General features: G+C 65.9%; 2 protein-coding genes across 2 annotated transcripts; one reads left to right on the plus strand and one right to left on the minus strand.

Moving 5' to 3' along the window:
- Positions 1-1,645: 1,645 nt before the first annotated feature.
- Positions 1,646-4,882, minus strand: CKB (creatine kinase B). Its single transcript, XM_065905873.1, has 8 exons — positions 4,794-4,882; positions 4,285-4,489; positions 3,950-4,104; positions 3,741-3,873; positions 3,252-3,423; positions 2,501-2,624; positions 2,116-2,305; positions 1,646-2,032 (listed from the first exon to the last, which is right to left on the minus strand). Exons 2-8 carry the CDS (start codon positions 4,475-4,477, stop codon positions 1,854-1,856), a joined length of 1,146 nt encoding a protein of 381 aa, XP_065761945.1. The 5' UTR covers positions 4,478-4,489; positions 4,794-4,882; the 3' UTR covers positions 1,646-1,853.
- Positions 4,883-9,844: 4,962 nt separating this feature from the next.
- Positions 9,845-16,314, plus strand: TRMT61A (tRNA methyltransferase 61A). Its single transcript, XM_065906217.1, has 4 exons — positions 9,845-9,945; positions 10,513-10,873; positions 13,198-13,464; positions 15,172-16,314. The coding sequence occupies exons 2-4, from the start codon at positions 10,543-10,545 to the stop codon at positions 15,429-15,431; spliced, it is 858 nt and encodes a 285-aa protein (XP_065762289.1). The 5' UTR covers positions 9,845-9,945; positions 10,513-10,542; the 3' UTR covers positions 15,432-16,314.
- The last annotated feature ends 2,325 nt before the right edge of the window (positions 16,315-18,639 follow it).

Genomic DNA, 18,639 nt, shown 5'->3' on the forward strand with positions numbered 1-18,639 from the left:
GCTAATTCCTGGCACGTCCCACTGGGATAGTCTCAAAAAGGTGGTGAACGTGTTGGACATTCTATCAGGAACCGATGTGCCTGCCAGGCCAGGCCCCTCAGGTCCCCTGCGCAGTCATTCCTGAGACAGTCCCGGGTGGTGCGGGGGGCTGGACACGCAGGGGGGGCCTTCAGCTGGAGGGGGCACACAGGCAAGGCCTCAGGCCTGGAACCCTGCCTGCTGGCCACGCAGATGGCAACACAGCCATCCTGGCGGCTCCTGGCCCAGCAGGGAGGCCTCCCACCCTGCTGCTGCCTCTTGTGAGCTGCTCAAGCCCCTCAGCAGGGAGAGGCCTTCCCAGAGGCGCACACTTCCGTGCTTTCCGCTCTGAGTCACCAGACAGTCTGCAAAGCACGGCCTGGCCTGGCCCAGCCCCCACTTGCTGGAGGGGGACCGTAGCTGAAGAGGAAGCTGAGCAAAGGAGTCCTGCCTGATACGTGCCCCTGACCTGGAACTTCATGGCAAGAGGGCAAGTGCAGAACTGGGCCCTGGCCTGCAAGCTAGTCAAGGACCCCCAGGATGGTGCAGAGACCCCTTCTGTGCCAGAGGGCTTGCCCTCATTGCCCAGCCTACTCGGGTGTTCACTCACCCAGCCTCTGCCCTCCTCCCCCGGCAAAGGCTCTGCCTGTGAGTCCCTCACACCCACCTGGCCACTGAGAACGACGCCAAGGCATGCCTGCCACTCCACGGCATGCCTGCCACTCCACGGCTGTCACTCCAACCTCCTGGTCCTGGGCCCTGGGGTCTAAGTTGACAAAATGCCCCTGGGACATGAGAGTCCATGGTTCTTGGTAGGCATGACTGCCAGCCCCGGGCGGGCTTCTCCCAGTGGCAGGGTAACCCCAGGAGGGTCAGGTCTGAACGGCTGATTACGCAGGGGCAGCCCTGGCCAGCAGGGGGCAGCAGACCGTCGGTGAACTGAGGCGCTGGAGTGGACAAGCCCAGGGCGGGGCTGCTGGCTCACCCCTCCTACCTAGGGTGCCTGCCCACCCGCGGTGGGACCCCCAGCAGCAGCCGGGAGACAGACCCAAAGACCTTATTCCGAACAGCTCACCCCCTCCCTGTTTGGGGACCCGCCAGGGGAGACCCAGGAACTGGGTCCTGGAGAAGAGGCTGCAAGGATGGGAGGACTAAGGGGGCCCTGGGGCTCCCTGGGAGGGACGGGAGGGTTAGGCCTGGGGAAGCTGAAAGGGAAGGAAGCAGAGCAGAGAGGTTATTTAGGAAATAGAGTAGGTGTTAGGGTGGGAGGGGGAGGCAACAGGGAGAAGCTGGTAGCAAGAGGAGGAAATGGCTTTCGGGGGCGGAGCTGGAAAAGTACCAAATTTCTGGGTTCCTGCCCTTCCCCCAGCATCCAGAGCTCCTCCAGGCTACAGGCTGGGGCCGACTGAAGTGCCAGGCTCCACCCCGCAGGCCCCCGAATAGATCCTCTAGATGCTCAAGCTGGGACTCTGCCAGCAGCCCAACCCGGTCCTGCAGGGAGGGCAGAGGTTCACGGAATACGACTGGGGGGCACAGCACGGTCCCAGCGGACGGGGCAGGCCAGGCCTCGGAGCCCGCGGCTGGGCCCTGGGCCGCCCTGGAAAGAGGAGGCACCACTCAGACCTGGGACAGGCCAAAACTCTAGTTTATTTCAGCATCAGCAACATCTCAGCCATCACAAAAATAAACTCTACCGAGGGCGACGAAGTCTCTACAGCAAGGCTAAGGGCTCAGCCACCGCACAGCGAGCCTCCGGGCGCGTGGTGGGCACGGCCTCGGCAATAAGTTAGGAAGCAGCGGAGGAGCTGGTGGAGGCGGCAGGTACAGCCAGGGCCTCACTTCTGGGCCGGCATGAGGTCATCGATGGCCTGGCCCTGCTCCAGCCGCTGCTCCATCTCGATGAGCAGCTTCACGCCGTCCACCACCATCTGCACCAGCTCCACCTCCGAGAAGCCCAGGCGGTCGGCGTTGGAGACGTCGAAGACTCCGCCCACGGCGGCGGTGTCCACACCGCCTGGGGAGACAGCCAGCTCAGCGGGGCCGGGTGGGGGGCTGCCCGGGGGAGCGGGCTGCCTCGTGGCACCCCCCGCCACTCACCTGTGCCTCGCTTCTGAAGCCGCAGCCGCTTGAGCACCTCGGGGAACTTCTCGTGCTTTCCCAGGTGGGGCAGCTTGATGTGCACCCCGGCCCGCAGACCCGTACCCAGGTTGGACGGGCAGGTGAGGATGTAGCCCAGGTGAGGGTTCCACATGAACTCGTAGTTCTTAGACTTGAAGAGCGTTTCAATCTGGAGGTGGAGAAGGTGTGAGAGGGGAGGCATGGCTGAAGACAGCCCCAGGGGACCAGCTGGGATCCGGGGTGCCCCCTCCCACAGGACCCTGAGGCAACAAAGACCTGATCTCCCCAGAGGGTTGATGGGGCACCTCCATCTCTGCCTGAACCCTGAGGCCTGGCCCTGCCCCTCCGTGGCACCAGCCCTGACCTGGGTGAGGCCGTTGCAGAAGCGCGTGAACACCTCCTTCATGTTGCCCCCCTTCTGCATGGAGATGACCCGCAGGTGGTCCTCCTCGTTGATCCACACCAGGAAGGTCTTATTGTCATTGTGCCTGGGGGAGGGGTACAGTCAAGCCGCCTCCCTGGACAAGGGTCTCCGGACACATCCAGGAACAAAACCTTGAGGCGCCAAGGGCCGGGGCACTTCCCCAAGTCGCTGAGGTGCTCGCCCCAGCTGGCCCTAGGGCCGGGGGGCTGCTATCACGACTCTAGACCCATCAACACCCTGCGGGCACACAGGGCACCTCAGAGGGCACACGAAGCCCTGAGCTGCTTCCCAGCTAGCCGGTCAGGTCCCGTGTGGTGCCCACCTAGGGGCTGAGGGGCAGAGGCAGCCGGCCCGGCCCCGCCCCGTCCACGGGGGGCCGCTCTATCCCGTGCGATCCGATCCGGAGCCTGTGAGCCCTGCTCCCCCACCTCGAGGAAGCGTCTGCGTCACCCCGCACCTGACCGACTCCCCGCGGGTGGCGGGTGGGAAAGGAAAGAGCAAACAAGGAGCCGCGGCTCCTGGAGGCGGGGGAGGAACGCCGACACGACGGCCCCACCCGCTCGGGGCCCTCCCGCACCTACACGGTCAAGGTCAACTGCGAAGAGGCCCGGGAGCACCAAACCCACCCGAGGAGCGCGGCGCCGCCCTCTTCCCTCCGGCACGGGGCGGGCGGGGGCCGAGGGATACTCACCAGATGCCGCGGGCGTCGGGCCAGTCGCGGGCCATGCCCGAGGCCAGCAGCAGGGGCGACACGGGCTTATCGAAAAGGAAGTGGTCGTCGATAAGCTGCTGCTGCTCCGCCTCCGTCATGCTTTTGAGCGCATAGTACCTCCCAGCCAGGTCACCGTCCAGGCTTGACAGGGCTGCGAAGGAGCACGCTCAGAAGGACGGGTGGACTCCTGCCCCACCCCGCCACCACCCCGCGCGCTCGGACCCGCCCGACACCCCCAGGATGCCCGCTCGGCCTAGCTGGAGCCCAGTCAGTCCCCCCGGTCCGGAGCGACACGGCCCAAGCCGACCCTCGCCCGGCTCCAGGGCGCTGTGGGCGCGGGGCTGGGCGTCGGTCCCTCCGGGAAACCCGAGCCGGCGGGGAGATAAGAGCGCGGCGGCTCGGGTGACTGGTAAACAGGCCGGCAGGGCCCGGGGCCGAAGAGCGCCGCTCAGCCGGCCCGACCCTTACCTTCGACGGCGAGCTTCTCGATGGCGCGGCGCTCCCCGCGGCTGCAGTGCGGGGGGAGGCAGAAGCCGCGGATGCTGCGGCCCGTGCGCACCCGCGAGCTCAGCACGTAGTTGGGATCCAGGTCGTCGCCGCCCTGGGGGCCAAGCAGGGCTGAGCGCCGGGCGGCCCCTCCCCACCCCGCCGGCCCCCTCGCCCCGGGCCACCCGCACCTGCAGGTTGTCGGGGTTGAGGTCCGTCTTGTGTTCGTCGGTGGGCTTATAGCCTCCGTGCCGGTCCTCGATGATGGGGTCAAAGAGCTCCTTGAACACGTCGTACGACTCCTCGTCGCCGGCCACGCAGCCCACGGTCATGATATAGGGGTGGCCTGGGGGGAGCGCGGAATGGGGCCAGTGACGTCACTGCCAGGCCCAAGCAAGCCGCCGAGGACCCTGCAGCTGTGCGCGCAGAGGGCGCCCGGACCTTGGCCCGGGGGCGCCCAGGGGGCGCGGGCGCTGGACCCCAGCCGCGGGCTCCTGTCCTGACCTCGGGCCTGAGGCGCGCGTACCTGGGTTGTCCACGCCGGTCTGGATGACGTCGTCCACCGTGAAGCCGCTCGGGGTGCTCTTTGCGCGCAGCTCGGCGTACAGCTCGGGGGTCAGTACCTTGGCCATGTGGTTGTTGTGGCCGCTGAGGTCGGGGAACTCATCTTCGGCCGGGAAACGCAGCTTCAGCGTGTTGTGGCTATTGGAGAAGGGCATGGCGGCGGCGGGCTGCGGGGAGACGCGGGAATCAACGGGGACCCGAGGCTCCGGGCCTCCTGGTGACCTGCTAACCACCCAGGGCCCCGGGCTCCGGTCAGCCCGGTCGCGGTCAAGGTCACCGAGGTCGGCGCTTGCACGCATGGGGCTACCACAGCGCCCAGGACCCCCGGCCCAGCTGGAGCGCCTGCTCCCGGCGTCGGACCCCGGGAGGTCCGGAGCGCGCGACGCCCTGGCCCTCGCCCCCCGCTCCGTGCATAACAACCCCCACCTCGGTGTCCCGCGCCTCCCACCCCCGGTCCCCCGGCTCACTCACTGAGCAGTCGGGCAGGGGCGGGGGCTCTAGGTCTGTCTGCAGCTCAGGGCGCGGCGCAGGCGAACAGCGGCGGCTCCGCGCTCCCGAGGCTCTTAAGGGGCGCGACGCAGGCCGCCCATTGGCCGCTATTTATAGCCCATTCATTCCATTGGGTCGCTCTGCGGGGTGGTGCCGCCGCTTTGTCCGCCACCCTCTGCCCACGGAGCACCCCCCCCAACCCCAAGCAGCCCACCCCGACTATCCCCTGGCCGGGACCCCGCGCAGCCTGCCTAACCCCGCCCCGCGCCCGCCCAGGACCCCGAAGCCAGAACCTCAGGCCCTCGGACATTCCGGATTCCCCCACACCCACGCCTGCCTCCGAGCGGGAAACCGAGGCAGGAGAGCCGGCAGGCACTTGAGAACGCTCGGCCTTGTCTGCACCCCGGCCCCTGCCTTCCCTCCTCCCGCTAGTCCTCGTGGTGGTGGCGGCGACGGGCCAGGCGGGAGCCGTCCCGGGCTTCCACCGCAGGTACCGCTACCCCCCGCCGCCCACCCCACCCCCTCAACCTTCTCCCTCCCAGTTTGAGTTGGCGCCGAGCCGCCGACCTTCTTCAAGGTGCCCGCAGGCATCTCCCCGGCGATCTTGGTGCAGAGCGAAGGCACGCCGGAGGCGCAGTCTGGCTGCGGCCCAGCCCGGCGGCACCCTTGGTGCCGTGACCTTGGGCAAGTCCCGGGGTTGGGGTCATCTGAACCAGAGACTCAGCCCTTCCTGGTTGATGAGCGAATACTGACCGTGGCCCTACTGGGAAGTGCACCGTCTCAGAGCCCCCAGCCCCCAGGCCTTGGCCCTCTCTTCAGGGACAAGTTCATCTTCACACCCCACCCCAAAGGTCGTCCTCAGAGACTCTCCGCAGAGGCTGGAGGAAATACTCACAAACAATAAGCATATGTGAGACTTAAAAAACAAAAAACTCACTGAGAATCAGAATCGTGCAAGTGAAAGTAATGACTATGCCTTCCACTATCCCCAACACCCCAGACTGGCACCAGCCAGTGTTGGCTATGGGCCGGAATGTGGGGAAACAGGCGTTCACAGGCTGCCTGCAACTGTGAAGTGCTACATTAGCTTTGGAAAGTAATTTGGTAGTATTTATTAAAACATAAAATCTTTGTACTCCGTGACCTGGCAATCCCACTTCTAGGAATCCAGCCTGTAGTCTCATCTCTCTTTGCACACAGGCCAACCCTCTCTAGTAGGAGAAACAAACACAAACAGACCTGCACGCAACCGGATGCCCATCACCCGGGGACTGGCCGGGGGTAGGGGAGGCATCTCTCCAGTGTGGAATATTACACAGCTACTAAAAAGCATGAATTGGGGACGTCCCTGGTGGTGCAGTGGATAAAAATCCAGCTACCAATGCAGGGGACAGGGATTCGAGCCCTAGTCCAGGAAGATTCCACCTGCCCAATGGGCACCTAAGTCCGGGCGCCATAACTACTGAGCCCCAGGAGTGGAGAAGCCACTGCAACAAGAAGCCAGCAGGCCACAGCGCAGAGCGGCCCCTGCTCACCGCAACTAGGGAGAGCCTGACCGCAGCAACGAACACCCAGAGCAGCCAAAAATGAATCAATAAATATTTTTTTAAAGGGTGAACTGGCACTTTAATGGTTAACGTCCATCATCTGGTTGCTTTGTGAACGAAACAAGGAAGGGGGAAAACACTTATCTGTGTGTTTATTCAACAAAATCCCCCCAGAACTGCACAGGACTGCTGGAGGAAGACTGTGAGCTCGGCAGCTGCCAGCAAGCAGCCAAGGGAACAAGATATGGTCAAGAACGGGGAGGAGACGGTGCCTCCGGCGGGGCTGAGCGGCGATCCGTGTGCTGGGGCCCCTGAAGGCGCCGGAGCACAGAGTGAGCACGTTCCTTTGCCTCTGCCTCTGTGCAAGGCCCGTGGTTACCATGGAGGACTCCTGCCTCTTCCCTTGCTCAATTTGGCGTGTTTTGACCTGCTCCCAGTCAGCATTTTTTTTTAGACCCGTAAAGCAAAGCAAGGTAAAAAGACAAATGGCTCCGGACTGGCCAGACAGGTGTCCTCTAAGCATTAAATTCCTGTGTTCCATGCCCCCTGCTGCCCCTCTCCCTAATTTTAGAAATATCTGCACCTGCCCTCCCCAACTCCCCACCGACAAAGGACTGATGGACTCAAGATTCTGTTTCTAGAAACCGAGTGCTGGCTCTGGAGGCCTACTTGACTTTCAGACCCCAGAGATTGGGGGCGGGGGGCGCTCAGGGCTTCCTTCCTCTTTGTAGCCTCGGCAGCTTCTCAGAAGGTCCCCCCCACCTTCAGGCCACCAAGGGCCTGACCCACTTGGCGGGGCGGGGACAGGGAAGGACCCCATTCCCCTCTCCCTCCACAAGCGAGGTCCTCACCAGAGAAGCGAAGACCCCAAGCGAAGGCTTGGGGTCTTGCCCAGGGCCTGCCTGGGGCTCTAGCAATTCTCAGCCTTCTGAGATGCATGTTTTGTCTTAGTTTTGCAGATGAGCAAAGGGAAGATGAGAAGGTGGGTGATGGGGAACCAGGTCTGGCAATCCCCCTGTGATCCTGCAGTGCCTGGTCCTGTGCTAACCTGCCTGAGGGCCCACCCTGCAGACCCCGAGCTGGCCACGCCTGGGCTGGACTCAGACTGACAACACATGTGGTCAGCAACTGTGACGGGGGAAGAGAGGAGGGGTCTTGGAGGCCTTTAGACCCAAAAGTCAGGGTGAGGCCCCTACCGGGCAGCAGCCACTTGGGAGCCTGGGTGGTCTTGAGCAAGGGAACAAGGAGAGGGGCCCAGGAGGGTGTCAGCCTCCACTTCAGTGGAAGAATGCTGCTCCCAGCTAACCGAGCCCTCCCCTGTGGACCCTCCAGTCTCCCCAGGGCCCACAAGAGCCGGTTTGGCAGCGTCTGGGCAAGAAGCTAGGTGACATCATCCGGCCAGTTTATGGTCCAGGTTTCTCAGAAATCACACTTGGTTACACATTAACCACCTGGCCCTGGAGGGGGTGGGGAGCCTCAAAGGAATCCCTGGCCTTTCATCCACAGAACACGGCCCTGCTTGGCAGGCACAGAGCGGGGCCGGTGGAGGAGGGCCATGCCCCAAGCAGGGGCTAGGACTTCCTCCTAATGCTCTGTCCCTGAGCTTCACAGAACCCAAAGGGGAAGTTGGTTGGGGTCAGCAAAGGGGCAGGGGCTGCCTTGTGGCCACAGAGTATGGTGGGGCAGGAGATCGAGCTGGTCAGAGATCAGAGCAGAACGGCCCTCCCTAGAGGGCATCATCGGCCTCCTGCTCTCCTCCAGGGCCCTGTTCCTACCTTTCTCCCAATCTGCCTTTGGTTTTCTGAAGCTTTTCTGAGTTTACTGACTTTAAATCCCAGTCCCACTTTGGCCACATTAGTTGTGTGATCTTGGGCAAATTACTTGACTTCCCTGACTCTGTAAAATGGTCCCTTCTCACAGGATTGTGGGTAAGATTCAAAGTGATGACACTTAACTGGGCTTACACAGCATCAGTTTTTTTTAGGGGGAACAATATATAAACTCTGCCCTGGGCAAAGTACCAACCTGACCTGGCTAATCAGTTGGTGCTTGAGGACTCAGGCTGAGGGCTGGGCAGAGTCAGAGAGAAGACGGACAGCCCTGGGAAGGCTGCATGGAGGAGAGGGCAATGGAGAAGCTGGCCAACCAGTCCCCCACAGAAAGGCGGTGGGAAGTTGGGAACCAGAGGAAACCACTGCCGAGTCACCGAGTCCAAATTTAGGCTCTTAGTGTGCAGTCAGCCTCTGAGTAGCAGAGAGGCTGGGGAAGAGGAACCCCCAACAAGTGCAAAGTTGCTATCTCCCAGGAGAGCAATTAAGAGGTGATTCAGGCGGGTGCAAAGTCACCTGGAACAAAGGTTGGCGAGCAACAGATGGAGTTGAGTTGTCCGAGAGGAGGAGGCAAGGCTGTGATGTAGCCACAGAGGCAGCTGGTGGTCAGAGCACTGGCCCCGCAGGGACAGGAACCCACAGAGAATGGGAAGTCACCAAAGGCCCCCACCTTCCTCCCCTGGGGTTCCAAGGCGCAGGCCCAGTCAGGAAAGGGGCATGGAGGAGCTAAGGCTAGGCTAAGGCTAAGGAGCTAAGGCTGGGTCTCCATCATGGACTCTGCGGTCCGCAGACACCCTCGCCAGGCCGAACCCAGAGGAGGGAAGAGTTCAGCGCCCTACAAGTTGACAGGGCTCTAGGAAGGGGCCGGTTCCGCAGGGCCTGGCCACTCCCAGTTGTCCAGGATGGAGCAGCCTGGGCCTGGGAAGCGTGGCCAAGGGTCAGGCTAGCTGGCCCTGAGTTGGGGCTCAGGCCTCAGCCTGGCTGGGTGGGCTGGGGTCTCCATCAGATAAGGCCTGGCCCACGGGGACATGCGCACTGGAGGAAGACGAGCCCTGCCCCCGTGCCCCTCCCCCGCGCACACTGTCCGCCCAGCCCAGAGCCTGGCTCGGATTCAGCCCCGCTGAGACACAACGGGGCTGCAGCTTCCCTGTTTCTGCGGGGCCCTCCAGATGGCCCTCCCCCGCTCGGGCCGCTCTTCCTGTCCTCACTGACCCGGCCCCGCAAGAGAAGCCCCGTGCGTCCAGTGCTCAGCGCACCCTGGGTTCCAGGAGGGGACGCAGGGCTCCCTCCGTCCTGGAAGCGGCTTCCGCACTCCGGAGACCGTGCCCGTCTCAGGAGCGGCCAGACCTGGTCTAAGGCCGCTTCTGGCCACCGTCCCCTGCTGCTCAGGCTGCCTCCCGCCAAAGCCTTCTGGGACCACCCGCCCCTCTGCAGCTCCATTCTCTGGAGCTTCACCAGTCACGCCCGCGCCCACAGAGGAGACCGCGGCAGCTTGGGGGCGGGCTACCCGGGCTCGGCGGTCCTGGGCGCCAGCAGCTAGCACCCGGACAAGCCGACCGAGAGCGCGCCGCTGCCGCGGGGAGGGGCGGTGCGCACCCCGAGACTCCGCCCTCTCTCCCGGGAGCCCCCGCGCGCGTCAGGGGCGGGGCGCCGTGACGTCATCGGCGGGCGCCGCGCCCCAGCCGGCGGAAGTGCTGCCGCGGCGACGCGAAGCCACGTGCGGCGCCTGCGGGAGTCGGAGGGCGACGAGCGTCGCCGGTGAGACTCGGCGGGGCCACGGTGGCAGAGCGCGGGTAGTGTGGGAGGCGTCTCCCCGGCGGGCCCTGCACGTCCCGGCAGCCCCACGTGGCCGCGCCCAGCCCCGTTGCCGGCCTGGCCTGAGCCGCCGCCCCCGGCCTCCACGCAGGCCAGGCCGTTGTTGCTGTTTGCTGCCCGCTGCGCGGCCCCAGCCTCCGCTGCCCCTCCCCAACCTGTGCATTTGCATCGCCCCGTCATCCGTCTGCCCAGGAGCCTGCCACGGGGGAGGGTGAAGAGAGAGGGGAGTTCTGCCTGGCCTGGAGGTGACCTCCCGGGCCCCCCTCTGCGTGGCCCTCTCTCGTCTCACAGCTAGAGAACGGGAGCCAAGCTCCCGGAGAAGGATGCCGAGGGAGAGGGCAAGGTCCCCTTACTTTGTGGGGATCCTGGGACCCGGCCTCAGTCTCTCTGTCTGAGGTTTGGGCTGATGGCTCTCGTCTTAGGACCAGACCAAGAAGGGCTTTCTCCCTGGATGCCAGGCGCACATTCCCGCCTCCTGACCCCTTACACGTTCATGCCCACACTTCCCAGTTCCCCGGGACCTGCCGGACCAGCAGCACCATGAGCTTCGTGGCCTACGAGGAGCTGATCAAAGAGGGTGACACAGCCATCCTGTCCCTGGGCCATGGCGCGATGGTGGCCGTGCGGGTGCAGCGTGGGGCCCAGACCCAGACCCGGCACGGCGTCCTGCGCCACTCAGTGGACCTCATCGGCCGCCCCTTCGGCTCCAAGGTGACCTGCGGCAGAGGCGGCTGGGTGTATGTGCTGCACCCCACGCCGGAGCTCTGGACGCTGAACCTGCCGCACCGCACCCAGATTCTCTACTCCACCGACATCGCCCTGCTCACCATGATGCTGGAGCTTCGGCCTGGCTCCGTGGTCTGTGAATCCGGTGAGTTCTGCAGGCTGCCTTGGTTCATGAAGGCAGAAGTCAGACCCAGTGTCCAGGCAGCCTCAGCCTGCCCTTCCAGAGCAGAGGCACACTCACCATCTGTTTCTACAGGGTCTTTCTGGGGGGCTGACTGCAGCGAGGGGGGAAAGACACAGGGAAGCTGGTTAGGAGACTGGTGCTGTCCTCCAGTGAGACTTGATGGGATCTGACTGAGGCCAGCCCGCAGGAGGAGCGGGCGCCCAGGGGGAAGCCTGCCTGTGTGAGGTGGGGAGGGGGTGGTGAGCGCTGCTCGGCGCTGACCAAGGTGCTGACAGAAGGGTAGGGGTGCCTGGCCTAGCAGTCCCTCACTGCTGCGGATGGCAGCCCCAGGCCCGGGGCTGAGGATCGCCTCTTTCTGGAGGGAGGCCAGGGCTGCTCCAGGGTGCTCACTGCGGGGGAAGAGCCTGCCTTGTGCTCATCCCAGGCCAGCACCTTCATCACTGAGGCCAGGCCTGGGGTGCAGATGGAAGTACCTGAAACCAGATATTCCCAGACTCTGTGTGTGTACATGCACACACATGCACGCACACACACACACACATGTGCTGTGAACTGAAGCTTGCAGCCTGGTCAAGAGCAGCCAGGCCCAGGTGTGCCTGGATTTCCAAAATGTTCTGCACACCCGGGGCCCCTGTGCTCCAGGCTCATAAAGAGTTCCCAGCAGCACTGCTGCCAGCTTTTGGAGGCTTCAGGCCGTCTCCTCCATCTTTGGGCCTTGGTTTCTCTGTGCGGATGACAGGATGGTTGCCTTTGCCCAGGTGATCACTTTGAAATGGGGAGAGTCAGATGCAGAACCTCAGCAGAGAGCGGGTTCAGAGAGTGGGTGGGGGCTGGGCAGGGGCCAGCCGCTCCGCACCAGGGGAGCTGGGGGTGGACAGGATTCAGGGCCAGCTCGTCCCCTGCTGCCCGCCCCCGGGCATCCGCGGCCAGGGCCTGGCTCCATTCAGCTGAAAAGCGTGGTCAGCAAGCGGGCTTCCGGGCTCCTCTGAGGTATCAGCTCCCCTTGTGGGAACCGTGGGTAGAGCCGCGACAGGTCAGGCTGGGTTTCTGCTTCTTGAAGGGGACAGGCAGTGGGCCCAGCATGACCGGCTCGGGGTCACTGTGGACTGGGGGCTGCGCATTTGAGGGTGACTGAGTCCCTCCGGCTGGGCGGTCAGGGAGGACCTGAGGAGGGAGCAGCGAGTGACACGATGGGGAGCCGTGAGGAGCCACGGGGGGGATCACCCCAAAGGAGAGCCTCGCAGAGACCCTGCGCGAGGGGCCGTCGAGGAGGCCAGTGTGGCCGGAGCGGGAACGAGGTCAGGGAGGAAGCTCACGCCGCCAGGGGCGTCACGAGGAGTCCGACTCTGCTGTGGAACAGAGGGCTGGTCTGACCGAGGCTGCAGGGAACCCGCGGCTGTGGAGGCAGGCCTGAGGGCAGCGCTCGGGGGCTGTAACAGGGAGGGAGGGGGCCAGGTGGGCGCTGCGGGCAGCTGGGGAGAAGCACCTCCTGGAGAGATGGGGGAGGAGGTGCTGGTGGGTGCGGGGGTGGCTCCAAGGCGTCTGGCTGGGCGGTCACCGCCCTGTCACTGGGAACAGAGGCTTGGCAGGGAGTGGACTGGGGCTGGATCGCTCCAGCTCTGCACTCGTAAATGCCGGGTTCTGTTTGCGGTCGCGGGGGAGGTGGTCAGTGTGCAATGGACACAGAGTATCTCCATCACGCTTGGCACCTGGAGCCGTGAGGGGTGGGGAGGTCATGGGGGGTGACAGGGCCCCGGCGCCGCAGGACAGGATGGCAAGCAGAGGGGCAGCCTGAGGCTGGAGGAAAATGGGGGCAACGACGTGGGCACACGTTGGTCACCAAGTCAGGGGGAGGGCAGAGCTGCCCCATGTGGCGGGAGCGGACTGGGGGTAGGAAGATGGACTGACCTGCGTCCCTCGGGCCCAGCCACCACGTGGGACAGGGCAAGCCTCTTGGTCCGCTCTGCTCAGACCCTGCATGGCCCTGGGGCAGTCTGGCCTCTCTAAGGACCCCTGTTGTGACCCCGGTCTGGGCAGCAGGGTTTGCTCCAGAGCTGGGGTGGGCAGGACTGCCCCCCGCCCAGCAGGGCCCCCACCAGATCAATAGGCAGGCGGCTCCCCTGCGCCCACCTGGGACAGCCCCTGTGTCCCAGAACCCCACGGGGAGCCCTGGACTGCTGCCCGCTGGTAACTGGGGCTCAGCCGACCTCGTGGACCCCAGTGGGTCTCCCCAGGGTGAGGAGGGTAGGGTCATTTCCTGCCTGACTCCCGTCCCCCCCGGCCAGGCACCGGCAGCGGCTCCGTGTCCCACGCCATCATCCGCACCATCGCACCCACGGGCCACCTGCACACGGTGGAGTTCCACCAGCAGCGGGCGGAGAAGGCGCGGGAGGAGTTCCAGGAGCACCGCGTGGGCCGCTGGGTGACCGTGCGGAACCAGGACGTGTGCCGCAGTGGCTTCGGCGTGAGCCACGTGGCGGATGCCGTCTTCCTGGACATCCCCTCGCCTTGGGAGGCCGTGGGGCACGCCTGGGACGCCCTCAAGGTCGAAGGTGAGCTGGGCTTCTGGGAACAGGGGGGTCAGAGGATCGGGGTGGGTCAGAGTAGCCCAGGGAGGTTCGGGGGTGGTTGGAGAAGTCAGGACTGGGGCGCGCAGGGCTCAGCTGGGCCCCTGCCCCTTGGCTTGGCCAGCTCCCACCCCAAGGTGGGCGATGTCTGAGGTCCCTGGGGAGTATCCCAGCAGCCCTGCCTGACTGAGAGGCGGGGCATGCCGGAGGTCAGAGGTCAGCCCCTGACCCCAGCCAGTCCCCCCAGTCTCCCCTCCCCACCAGCCGCAAGCCGGGCAAATGCGTCCCTTTTAGGGAAGATGTTGGGTGCAGAGGCGGGGAGGTCGGCTCTGAGCCAGGAGGCACTGGCGAGGCCCTGGGTTTTTCCCTTTTCTGGAGAAGTTGCTGGCTCCAGCAGCCAGGCCCCTGCCTCCTCCCCGCTGAGCAGAGCAGCAGGAGGGGGAAGCCCAGAGCCCCGGGGACAGCCTGCCCCTATGAACATGGATGCCTGGCCAGTGGATCCCCTGCCCGCTGGTCTGGGACTGCCGTGTCCCTGGTCTGTGCCAAGGTGGCCGGGGAGCACCAGCTCCCCCCCACCCCTTCTGCTAGGCCCCCGACGCCCGCAAGTCCCTCCTGCCCCGGGACCCCAGCCGGCCCAGGCCCGGGTCCCCCGAGGCCGGAGCTGGGCACACAGCCTGGGCTGAGCGCAGGCGGCCCCTGGGCCGGGAGCCCTGCGTGTGTTGTCCTGTCCCCTCCACCCCACTGAGCCCTGCTCTCTGTGTCTGCTTGTTCTGGCCCAGAGGCCTCCGGCTCCCTCGTGGTCTGGCAGTTCTCCAGGGCTCGCCTGCCCGCGTGAGCCCGGCGCCGGCTCGGTTCGGCCCCGGGGCCCGGCCCTGCCCTGCAGGGCCGCCTGGGCTGTGCGCACAAGGGCCAGGCTCCCCGCGGCGACCCTGTGCCCTCCGGCTTGACCTCGACCCTGCCTCCAAGCACAGGCCTCCCCGGCGGGGCTGAGGTGACCAGGCCTCAGGGACCTTTGCGGGCTGTCCCAGGCCACCTCGCCTCCCCCAGCCTGGCCTCCCCGCCCCCGCCCTGCAGGTCCCGGGCTGGCTGGGGAGGGAGGCAGCAGGCAGGAAGGGGCTCCCGCCCTGCCCGTCATCCTTGGGCCTGGGGCTGGTTCCGTAGGCGCCTCCAGTTGCAGGAGCCGTGACAGCCTCTAATTTTCTGTGACAGCAGCCCCTGCCCCGGGGCCGCTCGTTGAGGCTGGAGCTGTTCTGGGCTCAGCGCTCCAGCAGCTGCCGTGCGGAGACTCCGCCCTGGCCCCAGCCCTTGGCTGCCAGTGGGGGTGTGGGTGGTTGTGCCCGCGGGGGCTCAGGGGTGAGGCAGTGGGCTTGGTGCAGGCGGCCCCTTCCACATGGGCCCTGCCGGCTCCTCCGCTGAGGCCTCAGCTGCTGGTGGCCGGAGGGCTTGGGTCCTCGGAGCCCAGAGCGCAGGTCCGGGCGTCCACAGCTCTTATAGCGGGGTTTCTCCCAATACCCACTCCTGAAGGCGCCGGGCGGCATTGCCTCTGCATGGCTGTCCCGGCCACGGGCCCCTGGGCAGAGGGACGGCCGGCGGGCAGGGGTGTGGGCAGAGCTGGGGGGGTGGGCTCTGGGGTGGCCGGGGCCGGGGCTCGGGGCCAGCCCTCTGACCCGGCATCTTGCCCCGCCCCCGCAGGTGGGCGCTTCTGCTCCTTCTCGCCCTGCATCGAGCAGGTTCAGCGCACGTGCCAGGCGCTGGCGGCCTGCGGCTTCTCGGAGCTGAGCACCCTGGAGGTGCTGCCCCAGGTCTACAACGTGCGCACCATCAGCCTGCCCGCGCCCGACCTGGGGGCCAGCCCCGGCCCCGACGCCGGCCCCTTCCGCAGCGGCACGCCCATGAAGGAGACCGTGGGCCACACCGGCTACCTGACCTTCGCCACCAAGGCTCCGGGCTAGGGAGCCGCCCCCGGAGCTCCGGGGAGCTGGGAGGTGAAACTCGGGCCAGAGACTGCCTTGTATGGTCAGCGGCTGCCTGCCGGGCCGGTGTTTAGAAATGGACTTGGAGCGGGGGGTGGGGGGGGGGGCAAGGGGGCCCCCCTGACAGCTGGCAGGCTGGCGGGGGGGGTGGGCTGCTGCCGTGGAGCAGCATCACGGCCCTGGGGGAAGCGCTCCCGCCTGCGGCCCCCCAGGGTCAGCATGCCCGCCCTGCCGGCTCGTGGCCTCGCGGTCTTCACTGCCGCGGGCTCCTCTGGGTGGGCATGTGGCCGGCGCGGGTTTGACCCTCTTGGGTGACCCCAAACAGGGAGGGCAGAGGAGGAGGCCTGGGGACGGTGGCCTTGGGCCCAGGACCCCCACCGCCTGGCTGCCAGCAGAGCGGTGGCCCTGCCGCCTAGCCTCAGGCCCGACCCCCGACCGGGCACTGCGCAGGCCGTGTGCCCAGGTTCCCTCCTGGTGGGCCCCACCCACCACCTGGCTTCCCCACCCAGGAAGCGCCTACTCCGCAGCCCGGCCTGGCCAGAGCGCGTGTGCGGATCCGTAAGAAGACAGCGTCACTCTGTGGAGAGCAGAACGGACGCGGGCTGCCTCCTGGCAGCCGGCAGTGCTAGAGCTGGTCCGCGTGCCTGCCCGGAGGGGCCCCGGGGTCCTGGACTGAGCGCTGCCCGGCCTCCAGCTCGTGTGGCCCCCCCACCCTGTTTCACAAAAGGCCTGGGTGCCTGCCCTGGTTTCAGCCGGCCGGCAGGAGCCTCCATGACCCCGTGTTGGCACAAGAGCCCCAGGGGCCCGTGCTGGCCTGGGACTGCTGCCCGACCACGCCCGGCGGAGAAATAAACGCTGTTGCCCCCACCGCAGTGACTGGTCCCCTGGTGCCTCGAGGCCCGGCCTCTGCTCCCCACACCAGCATCCAGCTGGACCTCGCCACACGCCACCCGGCCCCTGCTCCTTCCTCTCCCAGGGCCGCTGCCACGGGGCTGTGGGCTCCAGGACAGTGGCCCGGGACGTGGCGGACAAAGGGGAGAGTGTGTGGCCGCCCCCACCCCCACCCGGCTGCAGAAAGGGCCACTTGTTCCCGGGCGTGGGGGTGGGGGAAGGAGAGCGGTCCTGGCTGTGTGTGTGTGTGTGTGTGTGTGTGTGTGTGTGTGTGTGTGTGTGTGTGTGTGTGTGTGTGTGTGTGTGTGTGTGTGTGTGTGTGTGTGTGTGTGTGTGTGTGTGTGTGTGTGTGTCCATCCATGTCTGTGTCTGCCTGGGCCCGACCTCCCAGACCTGCTGTTCTGGCCCCAGGCCCCCACCCAGGTTCTGGGGGTCCAGTCCATGTCTGTGTCTGCCTGGGCCCGACCTCCCAGACCTGCTGTTCTGGCCCCAGGCCCCCACCCAGGTTCTGGGGGTCCAGTCAGTCTCCTGGCGGCAGCATCGCGGGCGGGGGCGCCTGTCTCCCGGGAGCCCTGTGTCCCCCGTGAGGCCCCAGGCTCCTCCGGACCCCTTGCCCCGCTCCAGGGGCCATGTCCCCTGCAAGGACCTGTGCTGACCTCTGGCTCCACGCCTGGCGTGGGGACAGAGGAAGGGCCTGGATTCTCCTCGGCCTTCAGGAAAGCCCTGGGGGGCGTCTGTGTAGGGGGACAGGCCTGGCGCTGCCCGCTTCCCGAGGGGCTTAGGCTGGTGGCCGAGACCGCTGCCAGGGGTGAGGCTCTGGGGCATGCGCTGGGGGCCCTGTGACCCAGAAGGGAAACCAGCCCAGGATGGAGGACGGGCGGAGGGCCACCAGGTTCGGGATCAGGATTCCTGGCCCACTGTCCACGCCTGTGGTTGTACTTGGCATGGAACCACTCTTTTAAGGATGGATGGTCCTGCAGCCCCTCGACTGGGCCCACACTGAGCCCCCAGAACTCCACCAGACCTCTATCCCATCCCAAGGGGTTTAGCCTGGAGCCCCATTTGGCCCTGAGCCAGCAGTGAGCTCCCGCGCATCCTTCAAAGCCCATCAAGCGTCCTGGTGCCTCTCATCCCTGGCCCCCAGATAGTTTCACTCAACCCTTTCCTGCTCCCCGGCAGCCCACGCTGGTGATCTCCCCTGTAGTGCTGTCCCTGGCCAGGAGCCCCTGCAGACAGATGGGCAGAAGCTGGGTGGTTCCCTTAAATCCTTCAAACGGGGAGTGTGCCACCCAGGGCTCCTGGTGAGCGAGTGACCGATGAGCAGGTCACTTGTTCATCCCCTCGAGGCAGCCGCTTGGGGCTGGTCACAGGACAAGGATTCACCAGGAAAGTCCCGTCCAGCCCCAGACACGCACCTCTGGCCTTCAGCTTTTCCTCGGGAAGTCTTGCACCCACATGGCCCTGGCCCGAGGGGCGTGACGCATCACCCTGCCACCCACCCCCACCCCAGCCCCGGCTCCTGGGCTCAAGCCTGGGAGACTGCTGGCCTGGCTGTGAGACTCGCCTGTCTGGAGGGCCCCAGGTGGGACCAGAGCCCATGTCTGTGGGGGCCGCCTCCGGCCAGCTCCCCCGGAAGCCCTCCAGGCCCTACCCCCTCAGCTCCAGGGTCCCCCCCTCACCCCGTCACCTGCCTCAGAGGGGCTCTGTGCCCAGCCGGGGGCATTGCGGGTCGGGGGCCCCTGGAGGCTGTACCCACCTTGCGGGGTGTGGTCAGGGCGGGGGTGGGCTTCCCATGCCTGCCCCCGCGCCTCTGCTGTGCGCTGCCCCCTCCCTATCCCCTTCTGTCTGCCTCCGTGGCCTCTGTTCTCCCAGGAATGTATGGCTCTCGGGCCTCTAGCCTGTGTGGGAGACAGGTGGGCTGCCTGGGACCCTGGCCCGGGATTGGGGGTGGGGATGGTGCGGCTCCTATCCCATCCCAGCCCAATGCATGGGGGGAGAAACTGAGGCCTGCGCTGCAGAGGTGAGACTCACTGAGATCCCATCCACCCAGGACCTCCCACATCTGCCACACTGCCCCCCTGTGTGGTTGTTGGGTGTGACCACAGAAGCCAAAGGAGAGAGATGGCTGTTACAATCCTAGAAGGCTCCTTGGGAGAGGTGACAGTCCTGCATGTGGAAGGGCAGATGGGACTCAGAGGCCGGTGAACAGTCAGCCTCCCCAGGCAGGAAGCTTTCCGCGGCCCAGGGGAGGGAGTGGAAAGCGCCAGGAGCGGCTGCTTTGGAGCAAGGTTGGATC

Source organism: Muntiacus reevesi, chromosome 15, assembly GCF_963930625.1.
Source record: "Muntiacus reevesi chromosome 15, mMunRee1.1, whole genome shotgun sequence".
Lineage (NCBI taxonomy): Eukaryota > Metazoa > Chordata > Mammalia > Artiodactyla > Cervidae > Muntiacus > Muntiacus reevesi.

Excerpts from the sequence above, each read along its gene's own strand:
- CKB (XM_065905873.1), bottom strand. The coding sequence starts at position 4,477 with ATGCCCTTCTCCAATAGCCACAACACGCTGAAGCTGCGTTTCCCGGCC. Across the intron at positions 4,105-4,284 it reads GACCGGCGTGGACAACCCAG|GCCACCCCTATATCATGACC; the intron begins GTACGCGCGCCT and ends CGCTCCCCCCAG. Across the intron at positions 2,625-3,251 it reads CCCGACGCCCGCGGCATCTG|GCACAATGACAATAAGACCT; the intron begins GTGAGTATCCCT and ends CCCCTCCCCCAG.
- TRMT61A (XM_065906217.1), top strand. The coding sequence starts at position 10,543 with ATGAGCTTCGTGGCCTACGAGGAGCTGATCAAAGAGGGTGACACAGCC. Across the intron at positions 10,874-13,197 it reads CTCCGTGGTCTGTGAATCCG|GCACCGGCAGCGGCTCCGTG; the intron begins GTGAGTTCTGCA and ends CCCCCCGGCCAG. Across the intron at positions 13,465-15,171 it reads GGACGCCCTCAAGGTCGAAG|GTGGGCGCTTCTGCTCCTTC; the intron begins GTGAGCTGGGCT and ends CCGCCCCCGCAG.